Below are 22,890 nucleotides of genomic sequence, written 5' to 3'. Positions count from 1 at the left end.
TTTATTTTTCACATTTAAAGAGATTTGTTTGTTTGTACATCAAACTTAATTTATCCGTAATTAGTAAATTTTGGGTTAAATACAAATTAGAAAAAGCAAATTAAACTATTTGTTCATACTTATAAATCAAGTTGCTATATGTGTTTAGTTTTGTATGGCGACTACAATTAATGGAACTCGTCCTAAAAATGGAGATGGAAATTAATTGTTTTCTGACATATTTTCTGATAAGTAATTAAAGTAAAGAAAGAGTTAAAAAAAACTAGAAAGAAAAAGGAAGAATTATAGTTTAGTTTTATTGGGTAAGTAAGACACTTATTGTTACACTAGATGTATTTATTTATTCTTATTTTTTGATTATTTTTTATTAAATTTAGTAGTTTATTTATGTGAATTTGACTCCTTACAAGTTTAAAAATAAGATGAATCTAGTCATAACTGAGTTATGTTTTACTTTACTATAATTTACTTACATTAGTTCAACTTAAATCTATACCATGAGACCAATTCATTAATTTTGACCCATTTTGATTACTCAATTTAGAAAAGTAAAAATATTTTATTTGAGTTAATCAAAGTTTATTTTTCTGCACATTAATTGTTTTGTAGAATAATAATTACGATAACAAATATTATATTGAAACAAATTTCTTAATAAATAGAAAAATAAGAAAAAAAAACTTTTTATATAAAATAAAACTAATCAATACACAAGTTTAAATAAAAATTCATAGAAGTTGAATAAAAACAATTCCACCAATTAACTTTTACATGAGTTAATTTTGATCGGTAGAAAGTATTTTCCTTTTTCATAAATACTTATTGAAAATGTTCCAAATCAATTTTTGGACTGCCCATATAGAATGAAGTTTCATTGTAACAGAGAAAAAAAAAAAAAATAACGTAGTACAATAGTTAGTTTTGCGGATCATGTGGGAATTGTTTATATGGTGTTTGGTGACAAGATCCAACCGAAAACGACGCCTGAATTAAACTAACAAGGATTCTGTTTCTTGAACACAGAGATGTGCAGTTTTAAGAGATAAAAAAGTATCACAAGAATATATTTGATTAAAAATTAACAGCAGAAATTTTAATCTAATTTAAAATTTTATATTCTATACGTTTTTAATATCATTATATTTTTTAAATATTAGAACTTTAATCAATAATTAGTTATAAATCATGTTTGTACTTTAATTAGTTCATGTTATTGTTGAATGCAGGACCTAGGATGCACAAAAATACTGTTTTTCATGTTAAACCCATCGTCTCTTTCTTTAATGTGAGTCTCTTCAACCTTTAATTATAAATATACGTTGATAAAATTAATCAATGTGAAAATTCTTTCCACAGTTGATTATTTAGACAAAGATGAATTGAAATTATTAGCGAATTTTTTTATATGACGATATGAATTTAATTGTAAGTTTAAATTTTAGATCGAAACGTAGATATGTCCCTTTACTAATTTGGTCACAAAAAAAGTGATATCAAAGTTAACATATAATTATTCAATTGAATATAATTAATTATCAGTAAAGGAATGTCACCAAATAAAATTAATAAAAATATTTGAAAGCATCAATGAGATATGTGATCCCTTCTAATGAAGTTAGAAACTAAAAACAAAATAAAAATTAGGGTTTTATATGATTTCTAAGAGTCAACTATGATATGATTAGCCCACATGGTAAACAGAGCCAATGATATAGTGAGGAAAATGCTTATCTTCTTTAGGATCATGCTAAATCCCTTCCCATATTTCATACCAACCAACCAAACTTTTTCTTCTTCATTCCTTGTCACAGTCTCTGATGCTTCTCTCATTCTCTTCATTGTGTAAACACTGCCACCATGTTTAAGATCTGATTTCCAATCTTCCACAAATTCCTTTAGCAAAACACAATGCATCAACAACAATGCAAAGATGAATTCAACAGCACTTGCTATTGTGTTTGATGGCTTTCTTAGCTTCCCTGTCGCATAGGCCTTAAACTTTCTAAAGAAAGAGGCTCCATGGCTAACTGTTGCATTCTCTATAGACTGATTCCCAGCCATTACTGGATTGAGTTGAACTTTTAGGGTTTGTGAAGGAGCTACTTGATGAAAGAATGTATCAGCTACTTGATGCGTGGAGACAAACATTCCATGATTCGTTTTTGTTTCCTCGACAACATCGAAGTTTGTAGAATTTGAATAGTCAATGTTTTCCTCATTCAGGAGATTCTCATTCGGGTCTTCATCATTCATGAATCCCATTGAAAAATCATCAATCTCAGTATCGGTTATTTCTTTGTTGCAACTGTGTTTCTCAAATCCTAAATAAAACATCATATTAATTTTGTTGTATACTAAAACAAAAGAGATACATTAATAATTTTTTCGTGACCAAGATTTCATTATAAAAAAAAATTATATGTATGGAAAATACCTTTCATCTCGTTTCCTTCCGTATTAGTTTGGAAGTTTGAGATATCATCAATTGGAACAATATTTTGCTGCTCTTCAATAAAGCTCTGCCAAATTAAGTAGAGAAAAGTTTATATACAACAAGCATTATTTTGTACAAACAGACTTAATAACAAATAAGAAAAGAATTTTAAAAAGTTTAATTGCTAATTACTATGAATTAATTAGACCCTATTTTAGAATGGTTTTTAATATATAATTATGATAAAATTTAAAAAATGTACGCATTTCCATTGTTGATGTAATTAACCTAGAAAGCGTGTTTCCAGAATCAATTTATGATTTTAAATTAGTATAGTTAGCACTACGACATACCTTTCCGACATTTTTGCTGGACATTCCCATCCATCTTAAATTCTCTGTCTTGAATCCATCATCAAGATCTCCGATCTCTATTGATCTTGTGTTTTGGTCTTCCCAAGCTTTGTCAACAAATCCCATGGTGTTCATATCGTTGACATGGTTGTAATTGGTGCCAACCATAAAAGTGAAGTCACTTTCGTGAGGAGCAAAGTTTTCATTGGCATTCATGAATGGTTGTGATGAGTAGTTGGATTGATTTATTAACTCCTGAGAAGCATGAGCAACCGAAAGAATTTCCTGCAAGATATCTGTTTCATTTCTGGTTCCACTCATGGAACTCGAGGCTTGTGCCATCTTCAGCTTGGAGATTCCAACTTGAGGAAACTCCAAGTCCTGCATCTGCAATGGAGGCATGCTAAACCTATGCTGCATCCTTGCACACTCTAATGCTACATCCACCTGCAAAAAAAAAAATCATTTACACACACACAATATACACTTTAGGTCAAGCATTAAACTTTATGTAAAGATTGACGAACCCTAAGAAGAGGTTGGTAAATTAATTACCTTTGATGGAGGATAGCTCATGGATCCATAATTGGGAAATGAAGAAGTGGATGTTGTTGGAAGATTGAGCAAGTCTTCTGATAAGAAATGCGACCATGTTGTCTCGTTGTCCCTTCTTCCACCATTGATATTGTTGAAGGTGTTCACATTTATGTTCGAGGAAGGGCATGTATCCAATGACATGAAATAATTCGAGCTCTCTAAAACTTCACCTCTTCCTTCAGAGTATAGCTCGTTAATGCTTGATGATTGATCACTAGCAATGATCTGATTTGTCACATTAACATAGTGTTGATCTCCAACTTTTGGAGGAATCACTGCAGTTTTCTTGAACACACGACAAAGAGCATATGCATCCTAAAAAGTTTAAAGACAACAAAAATAAAACCATGTTAAATATCATTTTTATAAAAAAAATTGTATATATATGTACTGATATATATACCTTCTGCAACAAAATATACATAAAGTTGCTTAAAATAAGGCAGAGGAAAGGAATCTTGATAGGGAGAGAAGATGAACCTGCAAGCCTGTGTTGATTTCACACTGTGTCTCATCAAGACGGTACTCGTGCATAACCCAACCTGTGCGACAACCATGTGGTGCCCTACCTCGATAGTAAACTAGGGTTTTCTTCATTCCTATTGCGCAACTCTGAGAATTCACCTTACGGTCTTTTCCCGTGGCTTTCCAATATCCAGATTTTGTTGCACGATTTGTTCTTGATCCATTTGGATATTTTCTATCTCGAGGACTGAAGAAATACCACTCCAAATCTTTCCCCGGTAACAATGACTTCCCTGTATATGTATATACATAATATTATTCTATAAACATTGATTTCAGACTTGCGTTGGTTACCATGAAAAAGCAAAAGTAATGAAAATTATTAGAAACTCCGAGTATATATGCATTGATTGCATGGGGGAGTATGTTATGTGTGTGTATGTCATGTGCAGAACGTAATTCTTTTTGTTGTGTTGACTGGTTTTGACTTGGGAATCCCACTATTCCCCTCGTTACTTTGTCTTGAACTTCACAATAGGATTATATAGGAAGCGTATTTGAATTGATATGGCCTATATCCTCCTTATAAATTAACTCTACGTTATTTTATACACGAAAGCAGAAGAATATACTTGACCAATACAGCAAGTATGTGTTTCATGCATGATTTTGGTTAAAAACCTAACCGAAATCGTGTCTGAAGAACTGTGCCACAACTTTTTTTACACTCTTATGCTAATGATTAACCAACTAATAATTATTTATCTATCAGAAAAATGTTCCAGGTGTTTTTCAAACATGGGAATGCTTTATGAAATTTCGTTGGAAGAATGAGAAATCATATACTTACCCGGCAAGTCCCATGGTTCACACTTGTAAAGATCAACTTCAGGGATGATCTCTAGCTCGATCTTACGACCATTTATCTTTCTTTTGAGGTAATAAGAAACAAGTTCTTCATCTGTGGGGTGGAACCTAAACCCAGGAGGCAGTGAAACAGGAGCCATATTCATATATAAATCTGAACCGAAAAGAAATAAACTGTGTAGGATCTCCTTATTGGAATAAATTGATAACAAAGAGTATATATAGAGAAAAATCTACAGCTATATATACTTGTAACCCTAATCAAAACCCTGCCATAAAACAATAACAGAAGAAAAACTAATTAGCAACTGAAACAAACATGCATATGTATATATATGTAAGAAAACATAATTTATGAGTGACCTTAATTGGGAGGAAGAAGAGCACCCAGACACAGAGGAGGAAGAGATCGAGAGAAAGTTTTGGAAGAGGAGGGTGGAATGTTGGGGTTGCTTGGGGTTTTGATAAAGAGGATTGAAAAAGAGAAGATTGGAAAAACAAAAAGCAAATTAGGACTTGTTGTCTCTTTCTTTCTTTTTTATTTTCTTTGAAGTACTTTTCGTTTGTTTTTTGATCAAACGAATGATTCCTCTTATCTTTGTGTTGAAGTTTGAGTTGATGGTTCTTACATTTATTTCTGCAACCTTAATTATAAATAACTGGCTTGTGTTCTCCAATGATCCTATGCTTCGTGATTGTTCTTTCTTAGATTCTGGGCTTCCATGCATGACCATACATATGAATAATGGATCTAATTCATACCTTTATTCGTTAGATTAAGAATCTATACATTAACGTGAGGAAACTATCGCCAACGAACTTTGGCGGCTGTTCTCAACTGAACTAACGACCCTTTCACACTTCTTTTTGCTTCAATTCGTTCTTTTGAGCTTCATAAGGGTACTTCCTTTTTCCCCCTTCTACTTCAGCTTTGTTTTATTTAATATTATGTTGTAAATGCCATGTTTGAATAATCAAAACTTTGATTTTAAGGTTTGGAATTCGAATCTCGATCGATCGGTTGAGTTCGCAATGATTTGTGTTTATACTATTATGGATATAATAAGAAGGCTTTAAAGTACTATATCTAATCTTCCGAACATGTTCAGGTCTGAATGCAAAATAAATAAATAAAATAAAATGGACACTGCATTATTAATTTATTATGTTTACGTAGTACCATAAAGGGGGTTATACTTAGACCTTCTCGCTTAAACGAATTTATCGAATTGATTTTGAACAGATTTTTTTTATTTATCAGCAATTGATTTTAACATATTAAATTATTTTAAATATTCTACATAGATGATAATATCGATATAAAAGCAATCGATTTATAAAGTAAACAAATTTCTATTTCTGATAAGCCATATAGAAAGTTGACATTTCATGTTAGATGGTTCTAAAATCGATATTATATATACTCTACACTTTATTCAAATTAGCATAGGTGATTCTTTTATATTGGCTATTACCAAAATTAGTGTACAAAGCTTTTTAACCAATAATGATAATATAGTTTGATTTTTTATAATTACACCTAATTAAACAAGCTACTCTATATCTTTCTCGTAAGATGAAATAATGGTTGGACAATGTATGATTATTTAAAATCATGTTATTAATTCATATTTATTTTTATCAGCAAAATAATATATATATCTGTGAGAATATCTATAGAACTTGCAGAGAAAGAGGTTGATCTCTGCATCTGTGAGATATTGGAAATGGAAATGGAAGGTGGGACCCACGTGGGACCCACGTGGGACCAGGCTTTGCCACGTGAAAATAAAAAAGCATCCACGTGGCATGGTGGGATGAGTCGTAAGTTATCTCATGTTCTTGTTCTGTGCTTTCCTTTTCATGAATCCATGTTGGGTGCTTTTCTCCTTTACCAGATTATGCCGCCATTGCTTCTTTCTTCTTCTTCCCCATACCTAATCAGCTTAATTATATCTTTAGATCATCAAATAATACTACTTACTTTACTCTTCTTTCTTTATATTTATTAATATATAGATAAACATATTTACATAAATTACATTAAATGAAAACAAGAATATATATATATATATATATATATATATATATATATATATATTTCACTTTAATTTACAATTAATTATATTTTTTTATTCGTAATAAAGATTATTTTAAATATTAATAACTTTAAATTTATAAAATAATATTTAAATCAGTGAACATGATCATTGATCCATAAATTTGTGTCTTTAAAATTAGTTATTATTTAATGATTTTATTATACTATACAATTTTTTTAAGTTAATAAATATTAGTTAAAAATAAATATAAAATCAACATTTTTATGATTGGAGGTGATAAATAATTTTAGCTTATAATAAGATTAATACGAAAATGAATTTTTATTTGCAAAATTAATAATAGAGTTTTAAATTTTGAATTATTAATATATTTCTAAATTTCAATTTATAATATATTTTTAAATTTTGAATTATATAATATAAAATATATTTCAGATTATATAACAAAAATGATAATATAAAAATATAATTTGGATCATAAAGTTTAGAAATTTATTTTGAATTATGAATTTAAAATCTAAGAGAATATTATGAATGACATAATTTATTTGAAAATATATTCTAAATTACAATTTAAAATATATTTTTATTTTGAAAAAAACATTTGAGACTGTGTTACCCGAACATTTTTATTTTGAAAAAAAAACATTTTCAACAATAATTGAAATTTCTGAGACTCATTGAATTCATTGAATGAATGAACAAATATAGGGAATAAAGAGTTCAGAAACCCCATAATGTATGTTTTTCAGCCCAACTTCTTAATGTGTACAAAAAGAAGATGGGCCCACTTCAGGGTCCAAACAATTTTTACAACTCGATTGCTTTAAAGTTGTTTGAATTATCTAATTTTTTCTATTATGGTTAAAAAAGTTGTGTCTAATTTTAAATTGTAAGATCAACCTTATCTCATAAAATAAATTTAAAAGATAAAATTTAGACTCATTTCATATATTATAAATTCTCTTTATTATTAAGTATATGCATAAACATTAATATATGATTTCATAATATTTTGAGTGGATGAAACAATAAATTCAATAAATAATAACTTTTCAAAGATAATTCTAACACATAATTTTAATATATTATTAATATTGATATTATAATTCAATATAAGAATAATAATATAGATCTACCCATCATGTTTTACTTTGTCTTAAGTTTAATCATCAAAATTAGATTAAGAGGACTTACATAACATAAAATTTAGGATTGTAATATATTGTATTTTTATGTATAATTATTTAAAGGTTAAATATGTTTTTGGTCCCTAACTTGAATTTTGAAATTAGTCCATTTCGAAATTTTGGACTAATTTAGTCCTTCATCGTTTGAAATGCATGTCCTTTTAATCAAATTTTGTTAAATTTATTTGACATTTCAAACACGTTTCATAATAGTATTTGACTTAACATTAAAGTAAAAATGTGTCAAATAGTATAAAGAACTTAAATACAATTCTAAATATGTACGAAACATCTAATAAATCTACCAAAATTTGATTAAAATGATTAAATCCATGTATTTCAAAAGATTAAGGACTGAAATTAGTTCAAAGTTTCAAAATGGACTAATTCCAAAATTTACTAAAAATTAAGAGATAAAAATATATTTACATTTCGTATAGTATTTAATAATATAGAATATTTATATGTATTTCTATATAAAAAGCATATAATTTTTTTATTAGTAGGAACTTTTTTTTTTAAATAAATAAAAACATTCTTGAGAAGAACCTTTTGACGAATTGTCAGCACGTCCGTCGAATCAAGTTCATTTTTCCATCTTAATTAATAAATCTCCATGAAGTCTATCTACAAATTTTTACAATAAAATATAAATTGACATACATCACTCTATATTATTATTGGAGTTTAACATAATTAAATTACAAATCTCGAAATCATAAAAAAGAAATACCTACATATAAGAAAAATAATTTAACTTTAATATATAAACTAAATTTAGTTTCACCCTAACTCTAACTCACTTTATATCAATCTTGAGAAGAACTTTTTGAACCCAATGACTATTAACCAAATCAATAAAAGAGAGTTTAATTTTTGAGTTGATTGGTGTTGATATATGGAGCATGATGAGTAACTTATCTTTTATTGACCTATCCCTAAAATATGTTCTTATGTTTTTAAAGGATTAGACATGTCTTCCTCTTCCACCTACCATTACTAACCTTCCAATGGCTACCTCTTCAATTCTCTTCAATCTTATCATCTGCACACTGCAATCTAAGTCACATTTGAAAAGACTCAGTCAATTAACATGACATTTAAAAGGACTATACAATACGAACAAAGTCGCGAGATAATTTGATTGGTTTTTGTATTCATAAGCTGATTCAACTCTATCAAAATAAAAGTTTCACCTCAATAATTGTGCAGTTATGACTGTCAACAGAAAATAATGTCATAAGGTAATAATCTTATCGTGTCTTCTCTTTGAATTGATTCGAATAGATTTAAAGGTGAAGTTTGTGTTATTTTTTTAAAGGATTTGGAAATAATAGTTTAAGAGTAAATTTTATGAAAATTTGTGTAAGATTTGAATGATGTAACTAATAAAAAATAAAATTTAATATATAAAAAAGTTAGATTACCAAATTACCTTTGATGTTAAATATAATATAAAATAATGTTTAGATAAGTGGTAATTAGTTTTGAAATTTTTTCTACATAAATTTAAATATTAAAGATAAATTTTAATTGAAAAAAATATTTTAATTTATCTAAACTGAAAAATAAAATATTAAATTTTTTTAAATACAGAAACAAAAAAGTGCTTTGAACTCCTTAAGAACTATTCCAACTTCCTGCCACATAACACAATCAAAAAATCAAAAAGAAGTGGAATCAGATACAACTAATATGGATTTGGATACTGAAGCATAGAACCTGATACATAAATTTTGTAATCAGATAAGTAGTAGCAGAGTTGATTTTTTTCCAATATAATAACAAGTAACAAGGATTGAGTGTTAATTTGGCACATTAATCTCGCTAATCTCTTCAAAACAGTGAGATAGATCACATGCTATAATCTCGCAATTCATCACCTCTCAATCACTTGCTTTCACCAAAAAATAACAACCAAATCTTTATTAAATCATCGCCCTCATTTCATCCACTACAGTAAATTTATGCATGAGAACATACCCTTAATACAACTACAATGACTGCCAACATAGAATCTCATGCAATACCCTTAAAAGTGGTGTCAATCTGTTAAATATGAGTTGAAGTAAAAAAAAGAATGAACGAAAAAAGGGTGAAAGAAGATGGGTCATTGTAGGCGAGAGGGACATTAGGAAATGGTTAAGGTGATAAAAAAACATGGGAAGGTATAAGGTACATGCATGCACGTGCCATGTTGTCTTCTTGTCAAGTGTCCTATTGGTGTGGACTGTTTTATGTGTCTGTGAAGTTCGACAGAACGTGCAATAAAGACATTGCAGTGATTACTTGGATGATGAGTTCCACCACGAATCTTTCATCAATTCACACACACCTATTTACCCTTCATAAAAATCCTCAACTGGGATTTTGTCGCTCTCTAACAACCACCTCTCTTTGTGTGAAAATCAGTACACAAAAGGATAAAAATATTAAGTGCAGTGTTACCTAGGTCAACTATAGTTAAAAATAAAATTCTACTGTTTTGCATATGGTATTAAGTTTTTATACGATGAATAAATTCTTTTTATTTACACTGCAACTTTTTCCCCTTTTAAATTGATGCTATAATTCAGTCAACTCTATGATTACAACACTTCTCCTTCATAATTAGAACTGTAAAATGTCTCATTAAAGTCAGGCCATTAACATAATAAAGCTTAAAGAGAAGCAAATATTAGAGGAGTCAGTTAGAAAAACTTATTTATTTATTTATTTTTAATCGATTAAGTCAATTACTAATGACATTATATTTAGGAAGTTAGTATAATACACTATAATGAACTTTGCAGTTTTTACAAGTGTCTATTTAAAAAAATATTCATCTTTTATGAGTGTCTATTTAAAAAAAACAATTTTTATAATGATCTTTTAAATTTGAAAATTGATATATATATTTTTTTTTTGAGAGATTATATAGAGTGACTTGATATGAGTCAAACTTACATTAAAATAGACGGTATTTAATCAATTTTAAATCAAAGTTAGATTTCTTTCTTCTCCTCTTTGTTTCTTTTACCAGAGAAACTTTGTGGGGTCATTCTCGTTTCCTTCTTTGAGAACCAGGATTTCAGAATCCAAAAGCTGAACAACTAATATTTTGCTGTTGTGGTTTAATTCAAGGTCCACACAAGGTTTCATTTCTCGCCTATATTATATTGGGAAATCTGAACTTTGCACGAGTTCCATAATATATACTTAGTTTTATTTGGCTTAAATAACCTTATCATTCCTAAAATATAGATGTTTTGTTTTGATCTCTACTTTTTCTTGTCCTGTTGATATATTTTTTTCATTTCATCCTTGGAAAATTGAAATATTAGAAATGGAATTTGAACAACTTTATAAAGCTAAAATAGAAATAGACAAAATTAAGAGACACGTTGTTATTTGTGACTGTACACCGAATGAATGCCCCAAGACGCTGAACAAAGATACGCTATTATTTGTGACTATACACTTGATCTTTCTTTGAGGCCTAAAGCCAACATCACCTCTTTCCCACTAAGAACTATTGGTGAAAACTGGTAGAGATGAATGGCAGTAAAAATTAGCCTTTCACCTGACTTTGGCTGGTGTTTATATATCCTTCAATCCCATATTTGTGATACACCTTGCTCTGATTCTCTTCCCACCATTTCTCGGCTTCCTTCTCTGAGAATCGCTTGCGACTGCAAACCACACGTCATCACACTCATTCAGACAATACATTATGTAGGTCAATTCTATATTGTCTTCTGCTACCATCCATAAATAAACTAAAAATGATGACATATAATATCATGATAAAAGGGAGTATCCATCTTCCAGCTGATGGTTGAACCATAATGAGATATTACCAAGTGTTCAAAAGAAAGTATGTTCATGATTTGCATTTTGAAAATCTTTCAATACATGATTTAGGTAAAAACTTATCTTAAAACTTTTGCCCAGAAATTAGTTAGAGGATTCACCTCGACAGAAACAGAAAAAAAAAAAAAAAAACTAAGTGGGCACACGATGAGCACACACTAACATTAAACTGTATGATGATAAAGTGTGTGAAAAAATATGATTAATCAGTGGACTAGGTGAATAGACATTACCTAAATCTGACTCGCTTAAGGCCTTTTTTCCCACATGGTAAGGTTGTAAATGTGATGTAAACACCTGGCTCATATTGTTCTACCCAGTCTGCCTTCAATCCATTGATATTGTCCTGTTGAGACTCACCTCTACTAAAGTTAGAATTTTCATTTTTGGGAAACATGCTTCTCCCAAATTTGGATTTTATTATGTCAGAGAATACTATGGGAGAATTGGATAGACTGTCCCCATTGCCATCTCTTGGACTCTTCATATCTGTAACTATGGTTGCCAGATTAGGCACAAATTCATGTTGTCCAACTTTTGCTTCTTGCCCAGCATTATCTTTTCCTGATATGGTATGAAGCTGCAATGGTGATAAATACATCAATTACTTTGTTCGAGGAATATAACTTAAATATAGACCTACAAAATAGAAAAATCATGTTGAATTCTTTTTTGGAAGACTTTAACCAAATAATGCTAAAAGCTCTGATAATGATTTCATGATTAGATATGTACATTTCAGGAAAGTTATTTTTACCATGAATCCTTGTTCTGGAAATTCTAAAATCAAGTTCTAAAGCTTGAATCTCGTACATGATACAATTAGTTGATGTAGTCATATAATAACTTCATTTAACATATGTTTATTACATCTCGCTACCTTACGCGTATTATACAAATTAAATTAAATTAAATGAAGTCGAAAATTCTAGATTCCAACATAAACCTAGATTAAAATAATTACACTGATAATAAAGAACTTACCCTTAGTGCTAAAGCTTTTATGACCTCTTTTGCTGCCTTGCACTTAGCAGCTTCCTCCCTTGCCACAAACCAACTCTCCTCAATTTTTTGCTGACACTCTTGTATTTTATGATTTTTAAGCTCACATTGCTCTTCAAGTCTCTTAGCCTATCCAATGACATGAAATATCAGCATAGGAAAAGTGAGCACAATCAATACAGAATAGAAAATGAATGTTATGTTACTAGTAATTGCGTAGTTCAAGTTTATTGTACTATTGAAGGGTATATATGGAAAGTTCAGAAGAGGAATGTTGCACCCTCAAGACTAAAATTGACAACAACTATAACAAATGAAGTTCAAAAAAGCATAATAGAACTGCTTAAAATGGAAAAAAATAAAAATATAGTAGTTGATTTTAAAAAAAAAAAAAACTTTTTAACAGGATTTCAAGAAAAATAAACATGTAGAGTGCCAAAAAGGCATTATTAAAGACACGATTCAATACTTAAGATGTGAAGCAATACGTGAACTTTTTTATATTAAGAAAAATGGCTTCAACTATTACGTTGTCATGAATTTCACCTTATTGTTGTGCTGTATATATACAAATAGATATATAAATTGATAATTGTGGTCTAAAAAGTAACAATGATTATATATTGAATTGTAAAAAAATCATTAAAATGGAAGAAACGTAGCATAAAAAATAATATAATTTTACAGTTTTTGACATGTATGTACCACATTGTAACAAAAGCATGTTAAAAACTAAAGCAGTTTAAAGGGTGATATTCTCTAGAGTTAATACCTCGGTTCTCAGCCTATGAACTTCTTCAAGCAGAACCTTCTCAGATTTAGTTGTACCTGTCTCTACATTAGAGAAGTTATATGTTGTAGATTCCATACTACATGGAGAAACTGTGGCTAATTTATTTTTGGATGAAGAAACATGAACAACTGGATTTTCTGTACCATTAATTTTAAATATGGCAGGACATGGAACTTGCCCCCACTGCGGCATTCCACCTAGCATAGAAGAACTATCTTCTACATCCTGTTGGCTTTCTGGGTGGTTTTTCCAATCCTTACGTCCACTTGGCATACTTTTCCTGTAACATGATTGACCAAAAGATAGCAGAGGGCCTTGTGTCACGGTTGTCTCTCCCCGGTCTTCAGTCACATCAGCAATTTTTTGTTGATGCTTCAACAACTGTTGACTGTTGTAATTTCTGGACTTAGAAGCCATTATTGAATGTGTACCTCCCTGTCGTTTATCAAAACACTGATCACAAACCCGAAAAGCCTTGCTCTTACTGGGGGCTAGAGGTGCATTTATAATCTTCTTACTACTACAAGCACGGCAGAACAAAAGACCACAGTTATAGCAGTTATGCTTCTTCCTTGTGAATCCAAATGGCAACCTACAACCACTACAAGTTGATTGGTCACTAATAGAAATAGGTTTGTGTAAACAGATTGCAGCTGTGAAGCTTGGACCACAAGTGATAGTATTTACCTGTCTATCTCTTAGAGCCTCAACAAAACAAGGTGTATATCTATCTTCAGTATCACCTAGCCCCAGTTGTCCATTTTCACCCCTGCCCCATGTATAAACACTCCCTGCAGAAGTCAAAACAGCAACATGATATGAACCGGTTGATATAACTTTAACAAACTCTTGTTTGAGTTGTCCTTCAACCATGACTGCTTTATCCTTGGCATGTGGATTTCCTAACTGTCCATATTTGGCACTTCCCATAGCAAAAACCTTGCCCATGTTAGTGAGTGCTACAGTCAACATTCTTCCACATGACACTTGAACAAAATCATAGTCCACAAGTTGTGTAACACATGTTGGTACAAGCTTGCTTCCGTTATCCGAATGACCAAGCCTCCCCTCGTCTCCATCACCCCATGTAAACAACTTACCACTAGCACTATTGTACCTAAAACGATCAAACATAACTTCAACAATAGCAGATGTATGCCATGATCCACATGCAACAGACCTCACCCTTAGTCCACTAAGAGACTCAACTTCTTTTGGACTTGAATAGCTCCGAAGATCACCATGGCCAAGAACCCCAAATGTACCATCTCCGTAAGTAAATAACCTCCCACAACTAGAAACAATCGCAGTATGCCATTCTCCACAAGCAATACTAGAGATACTAATACCATCTAAGGATCCGCCAAGTTTTTGTGGTATCCACTGACTTCTAGTTCTCCCTTCATTAAATAAATCTGCACAGCAGACATCATTTCCCCAAGTATATACTTCACCAGAATCTGTCAGAGCACATGTATGATACTCACCACAAGCAACGTGCTTTACATGAAGACCATTAAGAGAATCCACTATTTTTGGGGAGCTAATGTCCATATCAATTTTCTGCCCGAGTCTTCCCCACTTTCCTTGACCCCAACAAAAAACTTCCCCTTGTTTTGTAACTAAGGCAGCATGTTTTCCTCCCAAAGCTATGTTCTGTACATCTAACATTGCAGTGGATTCTAGTAACTTCGGCACTAAAGAATAGACCCCACCTTGAATAAACCTTTCATTCACAATCCCTACAAGACACCCAATCCCTCCACCCCATATCATTACATCCTTCAATACATTACTTTTTCCTAAATGTACGGAGGTAGAATGCGTCAAATGCCTATAGGACAAATTCTTCTTGTGCTCCTTATCAATGCGAGTTGATTCAATGTTACTATGAACATCTGGATCAATGTATGGAGAACTTGGCACTGAATTATCTGTTACACCTTGAGTGCTGGAGAGGAAAGATGTGGATGAATATAAGTTATCAGAAGTGCATGACAAGCCATCAGAAAAGCACCTTTCGGAAAGTGATAAAGTAGGACTTGCACATACGCTATGTACCTTCAAAATAATAACGACAAAGTTACATTCTATGTCAGCCACAATTTTTTTTTTTTCGGAGAGAAAGTGCTAAGTTATTTATATTAACAAGGCAAAGACAAATAGGCACATGTAGACTGCTTCTAGCATGATATTATCATCAAACCTTCAGCATTCTATGTTTAGCTTCAGTAGTAAGTTTTTTAAAGTCTATAACCATTTATGCCAAAAAATAAATTTATTTGAAGATTAAAGATAATGCTGTTTTCTCTGTCATCAAATGAATTTGGTTTTAATGTTAAGAATTTAGACGAGAATAAAAAGACAGAGTAGTCAAAGGATATGCCAATCGTGCTAAAAAAATACATGTTTGCAGAAATTAAAGCACATCCATAACGACAAACATCCTTTTTTATTACTGCTTCTCTTATTCCTAGCCTGCATGGACATAAAACTCAATGAAAATTAAGCTAGTGCACTGTAATCAATGCCCAGAAAATTTTAAATAAAATAAAACACGTCTCTTTTGAACCTAAATATTCAGAAATGAGATTATCTTATTTAGCCTTTACCTCCCTTCAGAACAGTTATTTGATAATAACAAAGGAAGCTCAATGTAATTATAAAGCGCAGGTGAAGAAATATTTTCGTTGTTTAATAAATTCAAAACTTTTTAATTTATAGCTACAAAATAAAATAAAAAAATCCATGATTTTTTATTAACAACTAAAAAATTAGATTATGCTTTCTTATAAACCCCTTCTGTTAGATTATTATACATGTGGGCTAGCTACAAAAGATTTTTTATTAATTATACAGAGATAACCACACAAAGAAAATGTGTTAAACCTGAGTAAACTGAGAGGTATCATCCAAAAGGCCAAGATTTTTCTTTCTTCGTAAGATTCCAGCAGGACTACTAACACAACTCTGCACACCTTTGCAACTTCTTAAACTACTAAAAGCTCTAGGATGCTGACACCTAGAGATGACAGCTTTCAAGCCAACAAACCAAGAAGCAGCTTGTGCCTTGTCCTTGCATATCTATAGTTCAAAAGAAATAAATGTCAAATCAATCTACACCTATGGGAAAACAAATGCAGTTATATCATGTCATGTATTAATAACAATTCACAAATATTACCAGATCAAGAGAACGTTCACCATTAGCATAGATTAGAGAAAACGAATGGCACTCCTTTTCGGGTTCATTTTGCCTCTGGGACCTTATCTGAAATTAGTGAGCCATTTATTAGACCAAACATGATTTTTACTCTGTTCATGTCGATTAAAAACCGTCATATTCAAGGGGGCAATGCATCAAGTCAGAATACACTGATGTTCGTTACATACATTTTCTTGCCCTTGAACAATTTTTGTAACTACACTCAATCGCAAATGCTTTTCCTGCTGTCCTGAATACCAAATCAAATTTCTCTCATCCTAGAACAAAAAAAAAAGGAAGATAATTTCAGCAACTTTATCATAATGCAATGAAGAAAATAAGGACAACTAATGAAATTTCAAACCCAATACATTTCACCCAACAAAAACCAAGAGATCTATTTTTTCTTAACTGGTATTCAATATAAGGCAAACTTAATTTTTCCTACATCTATACAAATGTTCACTGAAAAAGTGCAAAAAAAAAAAACAGTAGCACTCCATCGAAGAGTAACTTGCTTCTTTTTTTAAGATAGTATAGATACAAAATAACATCAGAAATTCAAAGCCAATATCTTGAGAAAAACCAAGGAAATAACAGTTTGGAACGTCCACGTGTACGGTGCTTATAAATACAATACTCATAAGAAATTTGCAGAAGAAAATGCACTAAGAATGTGATCTGTAGGCAAATTTCGTATTAAAGGAGTGGTAGTATTAACCTCCCAAAATGATTTGTCATCTCATTATAGCTTACCTGGGAAAGTCTGAAAGGACAGAGCTTCGGCTTTCCCCTACGACCACACTTAAGTAAATATGCACCTTTCTTGATAGACACAATTGCCTGAACAGAAAGACAAACCAAATTTTGAGTATTAGAAAAATAAAAAATCAATTCTCTAAAAGAGATAAGGTGAGCAAACACTATTGGACACATAAAAACTAAATCAAAATATTAAATTACATTAACTATTTCAAGACAAAGACTAAAAGTCTAGCCTTATACTGATCCACATCATAACACACATTAATGTATGAATATCGTATAGGAATGTGTGCATACTCAAAAGAAAATAAAGAGTGAAACAACAATTAAGATCATAAACACGTTAATGTATTCTGAGAATCCTTTGCCCTAAGAAAATTACTCTAAAGCAAAAGATGCTGAATTCCAGCCTAAATAATAAAGAATCCAAACTGACAAGTATTGATAACCACCGTCTCGTTTTGTATGCTTTTAAAACAATTATATTGAAGGGACCCGGAATTTTTACCAATAAAAATGAATGTAGATGAATGTGATTCGGGTGATTTCATCAAAAAATATGTATACTGGATGATGCGTGCTAAAATACATCAAGAAATCGAAGTGTAACTTTAGTTAATAAACAAGTATTGTATATTAGAAATTCAACATGTATCATTGTCATGAAAAAATTGTAAAGTATAAAGGATAAAGCTTTTAGCTTTTCTGTTTCTGGTTTTAAATAATTCTGTTTTAGTGGATAGCTGTTGTACATTTGGTGGATTGCTTGTCAATCACCAACTCTATAAATACATTTGATCTCATTTTGTAATAGTACTAAATTTATTTCTTTTTCAACTGCTGATAATCAGGATTTTGTCTTCTCTGATAAACTTTCTTATCTCTTTTTTCAATCTTTGTCCATAATCTTCACACAAATGAACTATAAAGATGGTGACGGGTTCCAAATTTTTAACAAGAATTGGAAATGCCCTCACTAAAGTTTATGCACATTAGTGAAAAGAGAATGTTTCATTAGCAATGAAACCAAGGAATCATTTCAAAACTAAAACAAATTGAAAGATTGGAAATTAGAGAAAAAACTGAGAACAGGTAAACAACACTAAAGAGAGCATGACTTTGAAATATTGCTAACAAGAAATAGAAATGAAAAGCATAACCTGTTCAATAGCCCTGTCAAATGGGACTGTTGCCAAGGACTCATCTTCCATCGTCATGCTGTAGTTTCATGGAAGAGAGAATGGCAGACAGGGGACACAGAAAGGAGTCCCTTAGTTTTCACAATACGTGGAACTTTATCATTGGCAGCAAAATAATTGAAGAGAGGTAAGAATGCGGAAGATATTCTCTCTTTTTCTTTCTTTTTCTCTGTGAAGTGTCTGGATGAACACAAGAACATAAGGTAAGAAACAAAATAAGAAACAACAGTGAAAATATTAATGTTATCAATCCACACACATAATATTTGGTTAATATTGTACACATATAACAACCACTTATTTGGTTAAAATAATAATAATAATAATAATAATAATAATAATAATAGTAAGATTCATTAATAATATTTTTTAATACAAATTATAATTTAAAACTACTAACTAACAATTCTCATTAGGCAAAGTTTTCACCCTTAACTTTAAACCATATTTCAATACATCATTTTCTCGAATGTTAAATCATGCTAGCTAATTGCACATCAATTAAAAAAATACAAGTACCTTTTGTCATCGGTATACAAATTCAATGTATATGGGTCACTACTCTAAAATTTATTCCTCAGGTAAATTAAAAAAAAAATGACAACTAAATACATCTAATTGAGTAATTGAATTATGACACTCACTCACACAAGATTTGGCGCTTTATTTCGTTCAGCACTGAGCATAACAATTCAACAAGACTGAATTGTTAGTTTATACGCGAATGATCTATTCAAGGAGAAAAATTAACTAGTTAGTGTTTATATATCTCTAATCGTAAGTTTGTCTCCAGTAAAAAATAATAATAAATTCTAATTGCTGCATGCAATATACTAAAGAAGCAACATGCAGTGACTGAAGCAACTAAAGCAAAAGTACGTCTATAAGTGCACTGCACATCAACCTACCCTTCTCGTATTTTCCATGCATGTAACCCTACAAATTTTAGCCACACTTTTAACTTAATTGGGAGTGTATATATGCTATGTGACAAAGGAAATTTTGTCAATCTAATTCTTTAGATTGTAGGCGACTATGGGAAAGAATATCTCATTCCTAAACAATGAATTGATTATTTGTGCATAGTTCAGAATAAAATATATGACCATTTTTCAGTAGTGTAATAATATGCCAACCTGCATTTTCGCACAGTCTTTTTCAACCTTTTTTCACTTATAAGGTCACTTTTAAAATTTTCTAATTATATATAATTAATTTTTAATATTCTTTCTAAAATTAATTACCCTATTTTAAACTGAAAAAAAAAATTGAACATAAATTAATTTTACCCTATTTGAAAGAAACAATTAAAAACGTGAGAAACCAATATTTTATTGCACAAAATACTATCCTTGAGAACTATATTTTCAAACGAAATGGACCCTGCATACAACAAGATCCATAACAAAAATAAAGTAAAAGCCGGGCTGGCCCAGTTCTCCCTTGCACCTCAGCAAATAAAAATAAATAAAAAAAATAAAAATAACTTGTAAGACAAAAGAAGCCCTACCTACACACCCTCTTCCCAGCTCCTATATCCAGCGGTGTACGGAGGAGCAGTGCCGCCGCTACGGCGACCCTAGCCACGTATAGAACTAGGACGAGAAACAAAGAGAGCGAAACCGATTGGATGCGTTTTCAAATTCGTTCACTCGATATGCCTTAGATTTTCACCCACCGCCGCCGCAGAAAACGACGTCGACGAGAGCAAAGTCGGCAAGGACCATGAAGAACACCTCCACCGGTGGAGATAAAGGCAATGTGGTTGGTAGTGTTCAAGTGAGCGGAACCTTACGAACTGAATTGACCAAAATACCCTTTCTATCATCTTACTTTCTGAATTTATTTTTTGAGAAACTAGTTTTGAGGTAGAGAGAGAGAAAGGAGATAAAAAGGGAAATATCAGAAGGAAAGAAAGGAAGACTGTTCGGTAAAGTGGGGAAACCAAATCAGAATCAGAATCCAATCTTAATCGAGATGCTTTCATGGCGAGGAGAGAAGGTTGAGGGTAAGTGAAAACGGTGCCGTTTCTTTCTCTCTGTAAACTAAGATCCTAATCAGAAAAGAATAAGAAATCCACGTTTTACCAATTCTAACAAAAACAACTTATACAATTTTGAATTTACTTTTCAGACGCAGTTTTTTGGGCTTTGAATATGAATTAATACAACTTTAACAATCTAATCACGATTCATTCCTTCTAAACGGCTTTCCAATTTTCCAATCATGCAAATTGTGTGGATTAAATTCCAAATTCACGTTAACCAATCTCAATTTTCCTACACCATAAGGTTTTAATCTTGCTCTCTGTGTGTGTGAAGAAGGGACCATCAGAGAAAGAAAATTCAGTGTATTTTCTCGACCTGTGTTTACTCTTTTTCCTAATTACTATATGACCATAACTTTTGTTGACCTTGAAAAATAGAAACAACGCAGAATCAAAGGAGGAGAAAAATCTGCACCAGAGATATACATAGCAAAGAAGAATGAAAGCAGCTAAAAAATTGAGAGGAAGAAAGTAAGAAATTACCTGATGAAGGGAATGGAAAGTGGCTTCAGAGGTAGACAATGTGATGGTTTGTTATGTTAAGAACCTTAACTGAACTGAACGATCACACTCTCTTGTCTTCCTTTTTTTCTCTGACTATCTTCTCACCTTAAAACTTTCTGTTTGTTTTCACTGTGCATCACTCTGAACACTCTTCGCAGAAAATTCCCCTCGCTTCGAATCATTGCTCTTGTCCCAATATATAATAGAAGCCTATGAGGATATGGACAATCTCATACAAACAAATTTTGGGTGAAAAAAAAAAATTAACTTCCTAAGTGTTGTTCATTGGAATAATACAAGTAAAGTTTTTACCTTTTCTGTTAAAAAAAAGTTGGGTCTGTAAAATTCCAGACATTTTAACATCAGATATCAGTTTTACATACAAAATTGTTAGATTTACTACAATAATGTTGTTATGAAAGGATCTGGTACTATATATTAAGGAATGATTAAATTTCTAACATTTTTTTACCAATCAATTTTTGCATACAGATTCCAAACTGCAGAGTAAAGACAAGCAGTGTGAAGAGGGAAAAAAAAGGTAAAATGAAAGAGTTGTGAATTCACCAACGTGCAATTTCACATTCAACGGATTCCTTATCTCTCAATGATTGAACCCAGTTTCTTTTGACTGTTGACAATTGTAATAATTCTAACCCCACGAGGATTCTTCTTTATGATGAAGGTTTTGGAGTAATGTCTCTAAACTCAGTGTTTAGGGTTCAAAATTCTTGCTTCAAACAGGTAAAGTTACCATGATTGTGTTTCCAAAACGCTTCCCAAAATACAAAAACCAGAGCTTGAAGTTCATCTGAAAAGAGATTAGTATCTAAACAGTGAGTTATTATCCAAAAGCAACTTTAATTTGCATGTCTTTTTAAAAGGGTGGCTCTTTTAAGAAGAATCTTGCTGACGCAAAAAGTCTAAAATAGAGACAAAATGGTCTTTCTATCTTTCTTTTCAACGCATATATAACAACATTATTATTCCATGCTTTCTTATTTTCTTAAATCTTGTTCATCATGCACCTTGCCAACTAATACCATCAATAAATTAGTAGAAACTCTACAATCATGGCCACATGAATTCAATATATTATTTGTAGCCTTTTCTTCCATCACAAAGCGTGTACCAAACCACACTCTAAGTCATTCAACAAACAAGTTCATTCAGTGAGATGAAAGTTATGTTATATTCATTGTGAAACCCAACTAACCCAAACAAAACTTACCTAAAAGTATAACATTGAAACGTGCTTTTAAGAAATAAAAATAAAATTTCAATTTTAAAAGAAAAATAAAATAAAACAACCCTACTTTTGAAGTAAAATTTATTTGATTCTTACATGTGATAACATTATTTAGTTTTACAGATAAAGAAAAAAAAATGAAAGCACTAATAAATTGAAACGGTACAATGCCATTTAGTCATTTATGATGTTCTTTTGCAGGTTCTTTTGAAACTGTGTTCACCTTTTTTATCTTTTTGTTCATTCGAAATGATTTGTCTTCACATGGCATCACGAAGCAAGGAGAAAACGGGTGGATGCCAGTG

At 31.1% G+C, this 22,890-nt stretch overlaps 2 protein-coding genes and 1 long non-coding RNA gene across 10 annotated transcripts; 1 reads left to right on the top strand and 2 right to left on the bottom strand.

Annotated features, from left to right (window-relative positions):
• Positions 1 to 1,499: 1,499 nt before the first annotated feature.
• Positions 1,500 to 5,325, bottom strand: LOC114187476 (NAC domain-containing protein 86-like). 2 transcript variants are annotated; one of them, XM_028075738.2, is made up of 7 exons: positions 5,080 to 5,325; positions 4,700 to 4,985; positions 3,865 to 4,142; positions 3,343 to 3,699; positions 2,788 to 3,234; positions 2,435 to 2,519; positions 1,500 to 2,321 (listed from the first exon to the last, which is right to left on the bottom strand). In XM_028075738.2, exons 2-7 carry the CDS (start codon positions 4,860 to 4,862, stop codon positions 1,660 to 1,662), a joined length of 1,992 nt encoding a protein of 663 aa, XP_027931539.2. In that variant the 5' UTR covers positions 4,863 to 4,985; positions 5,080 to 5,325; the 3' UTR covers positions 1,500 to 1,659. The 2 variants fall into 2 exon arrangements, with proteins under 2 accessions (XP_027931539.2, XP_085530546.1); XM_085674420.1 differs by having other exon boundaries at positions 4,700 to 4,870.
• Positions 5,326 to 11,288: 5,963 nt separating this feature from the next.
• Positions 11,289 to 22,135, bottom strand: LOC114188045 (Regulator of chromosome condensation (RCC1) family with FYVE zinc finger domain-containing protein). Of its 6 annotated transcripts, none has more exons than XM_028076533.2 (11): positions 21,904 to 22,135; positions 21,316 to 21,546; positions 18,747 to 18,965; positions 17,578 to 17,664; positions 17,010 to 17,099; positions 16,801 to 16,887; positions 16,506 to 16,700; positions 13,596 to 15,677; positions 12,806 to 12,952; positions 12,055 to 12,401; positions 11,289 to 11,640 (listed from the first exon to the last, which is right to left on the bottom strand). In XM_028076533.2, the coding sequence occupies exons 3-11, from the start codon at positions 18,801 to 18,803 to the stop codon at positions 11,520 to 11,522; spliced, it is 3,213 nt and encodes a 1,070-aa protein (XP_027932334.1). In that variant the 5' UTR covers positions 18,804 to 18,965; positions 21,316 to 21,546; positions 21,904 to 22,135; the 3' UTR covers positions 11,289 to 11,519. The 6 variants fall into 6 exon arrangements, with proteins under 6 accessions (XP_027932334.1, XP_027932339.1, XP_027932336.1 ...); XM_028076538.2 differs by lacking the exon at positions 21,904 to 22,135 and having other exon boundaries at positions 13,596 to 13,657; positions 13,760 to 15,677; positions 21,316 to 21,786; XM_028076535.2 differs by lacking the exon at positions 21,904 to 22,135 and adding an exon at positions 19,430 to 19,514 and having other exon boundaries at positions 21,316 to 21,782.
• On the top strand, positions 20,653 to 22,109 carry LOC114188046 (uncharacterized). Of its 2 annotated transcripts, XR_003605370.2 has the most exons (3): positions 20,653 to 20,793; positions 21,211 to 21,346; positions 21,829 to 22,109. It is a non-coding gene; the product is annotated as an uncharacterized LOC114188046 (long non-coding RNA). The 2 variants fall into 2 exon arrangements; XR_014995660.1 differs by lacking the exon at positions 21,211 to 21,346 and having other exon boundaries at positions 20,657 to 20,793.
• Positions 22,136 to 22,890: the final 755 nt, after the last annotated feature.

This window comes from Vigna unguiculata, chromosome 6, assembly GCF_037176805.1.
Source record: "Vigna unguiculata cultivar grain cowpea cultivar isolate G323 ecotype 2 chromosome 6, ASM3717680v1, whole genome shotgun sequence".
NCBI classification, from domain to species: domain Eukaryota; kingdom Viridiplantae; phylum Streptophyta; class Magnoliopsida; order Fabales; family Fabaceae; genus Vigna; species Vigna unguiculata.
The sequence above is the reverse complement of the archived record's forward strand: the minus strand, read 5'-3'. Positions and strand labels throughout refer to the sequence as shown.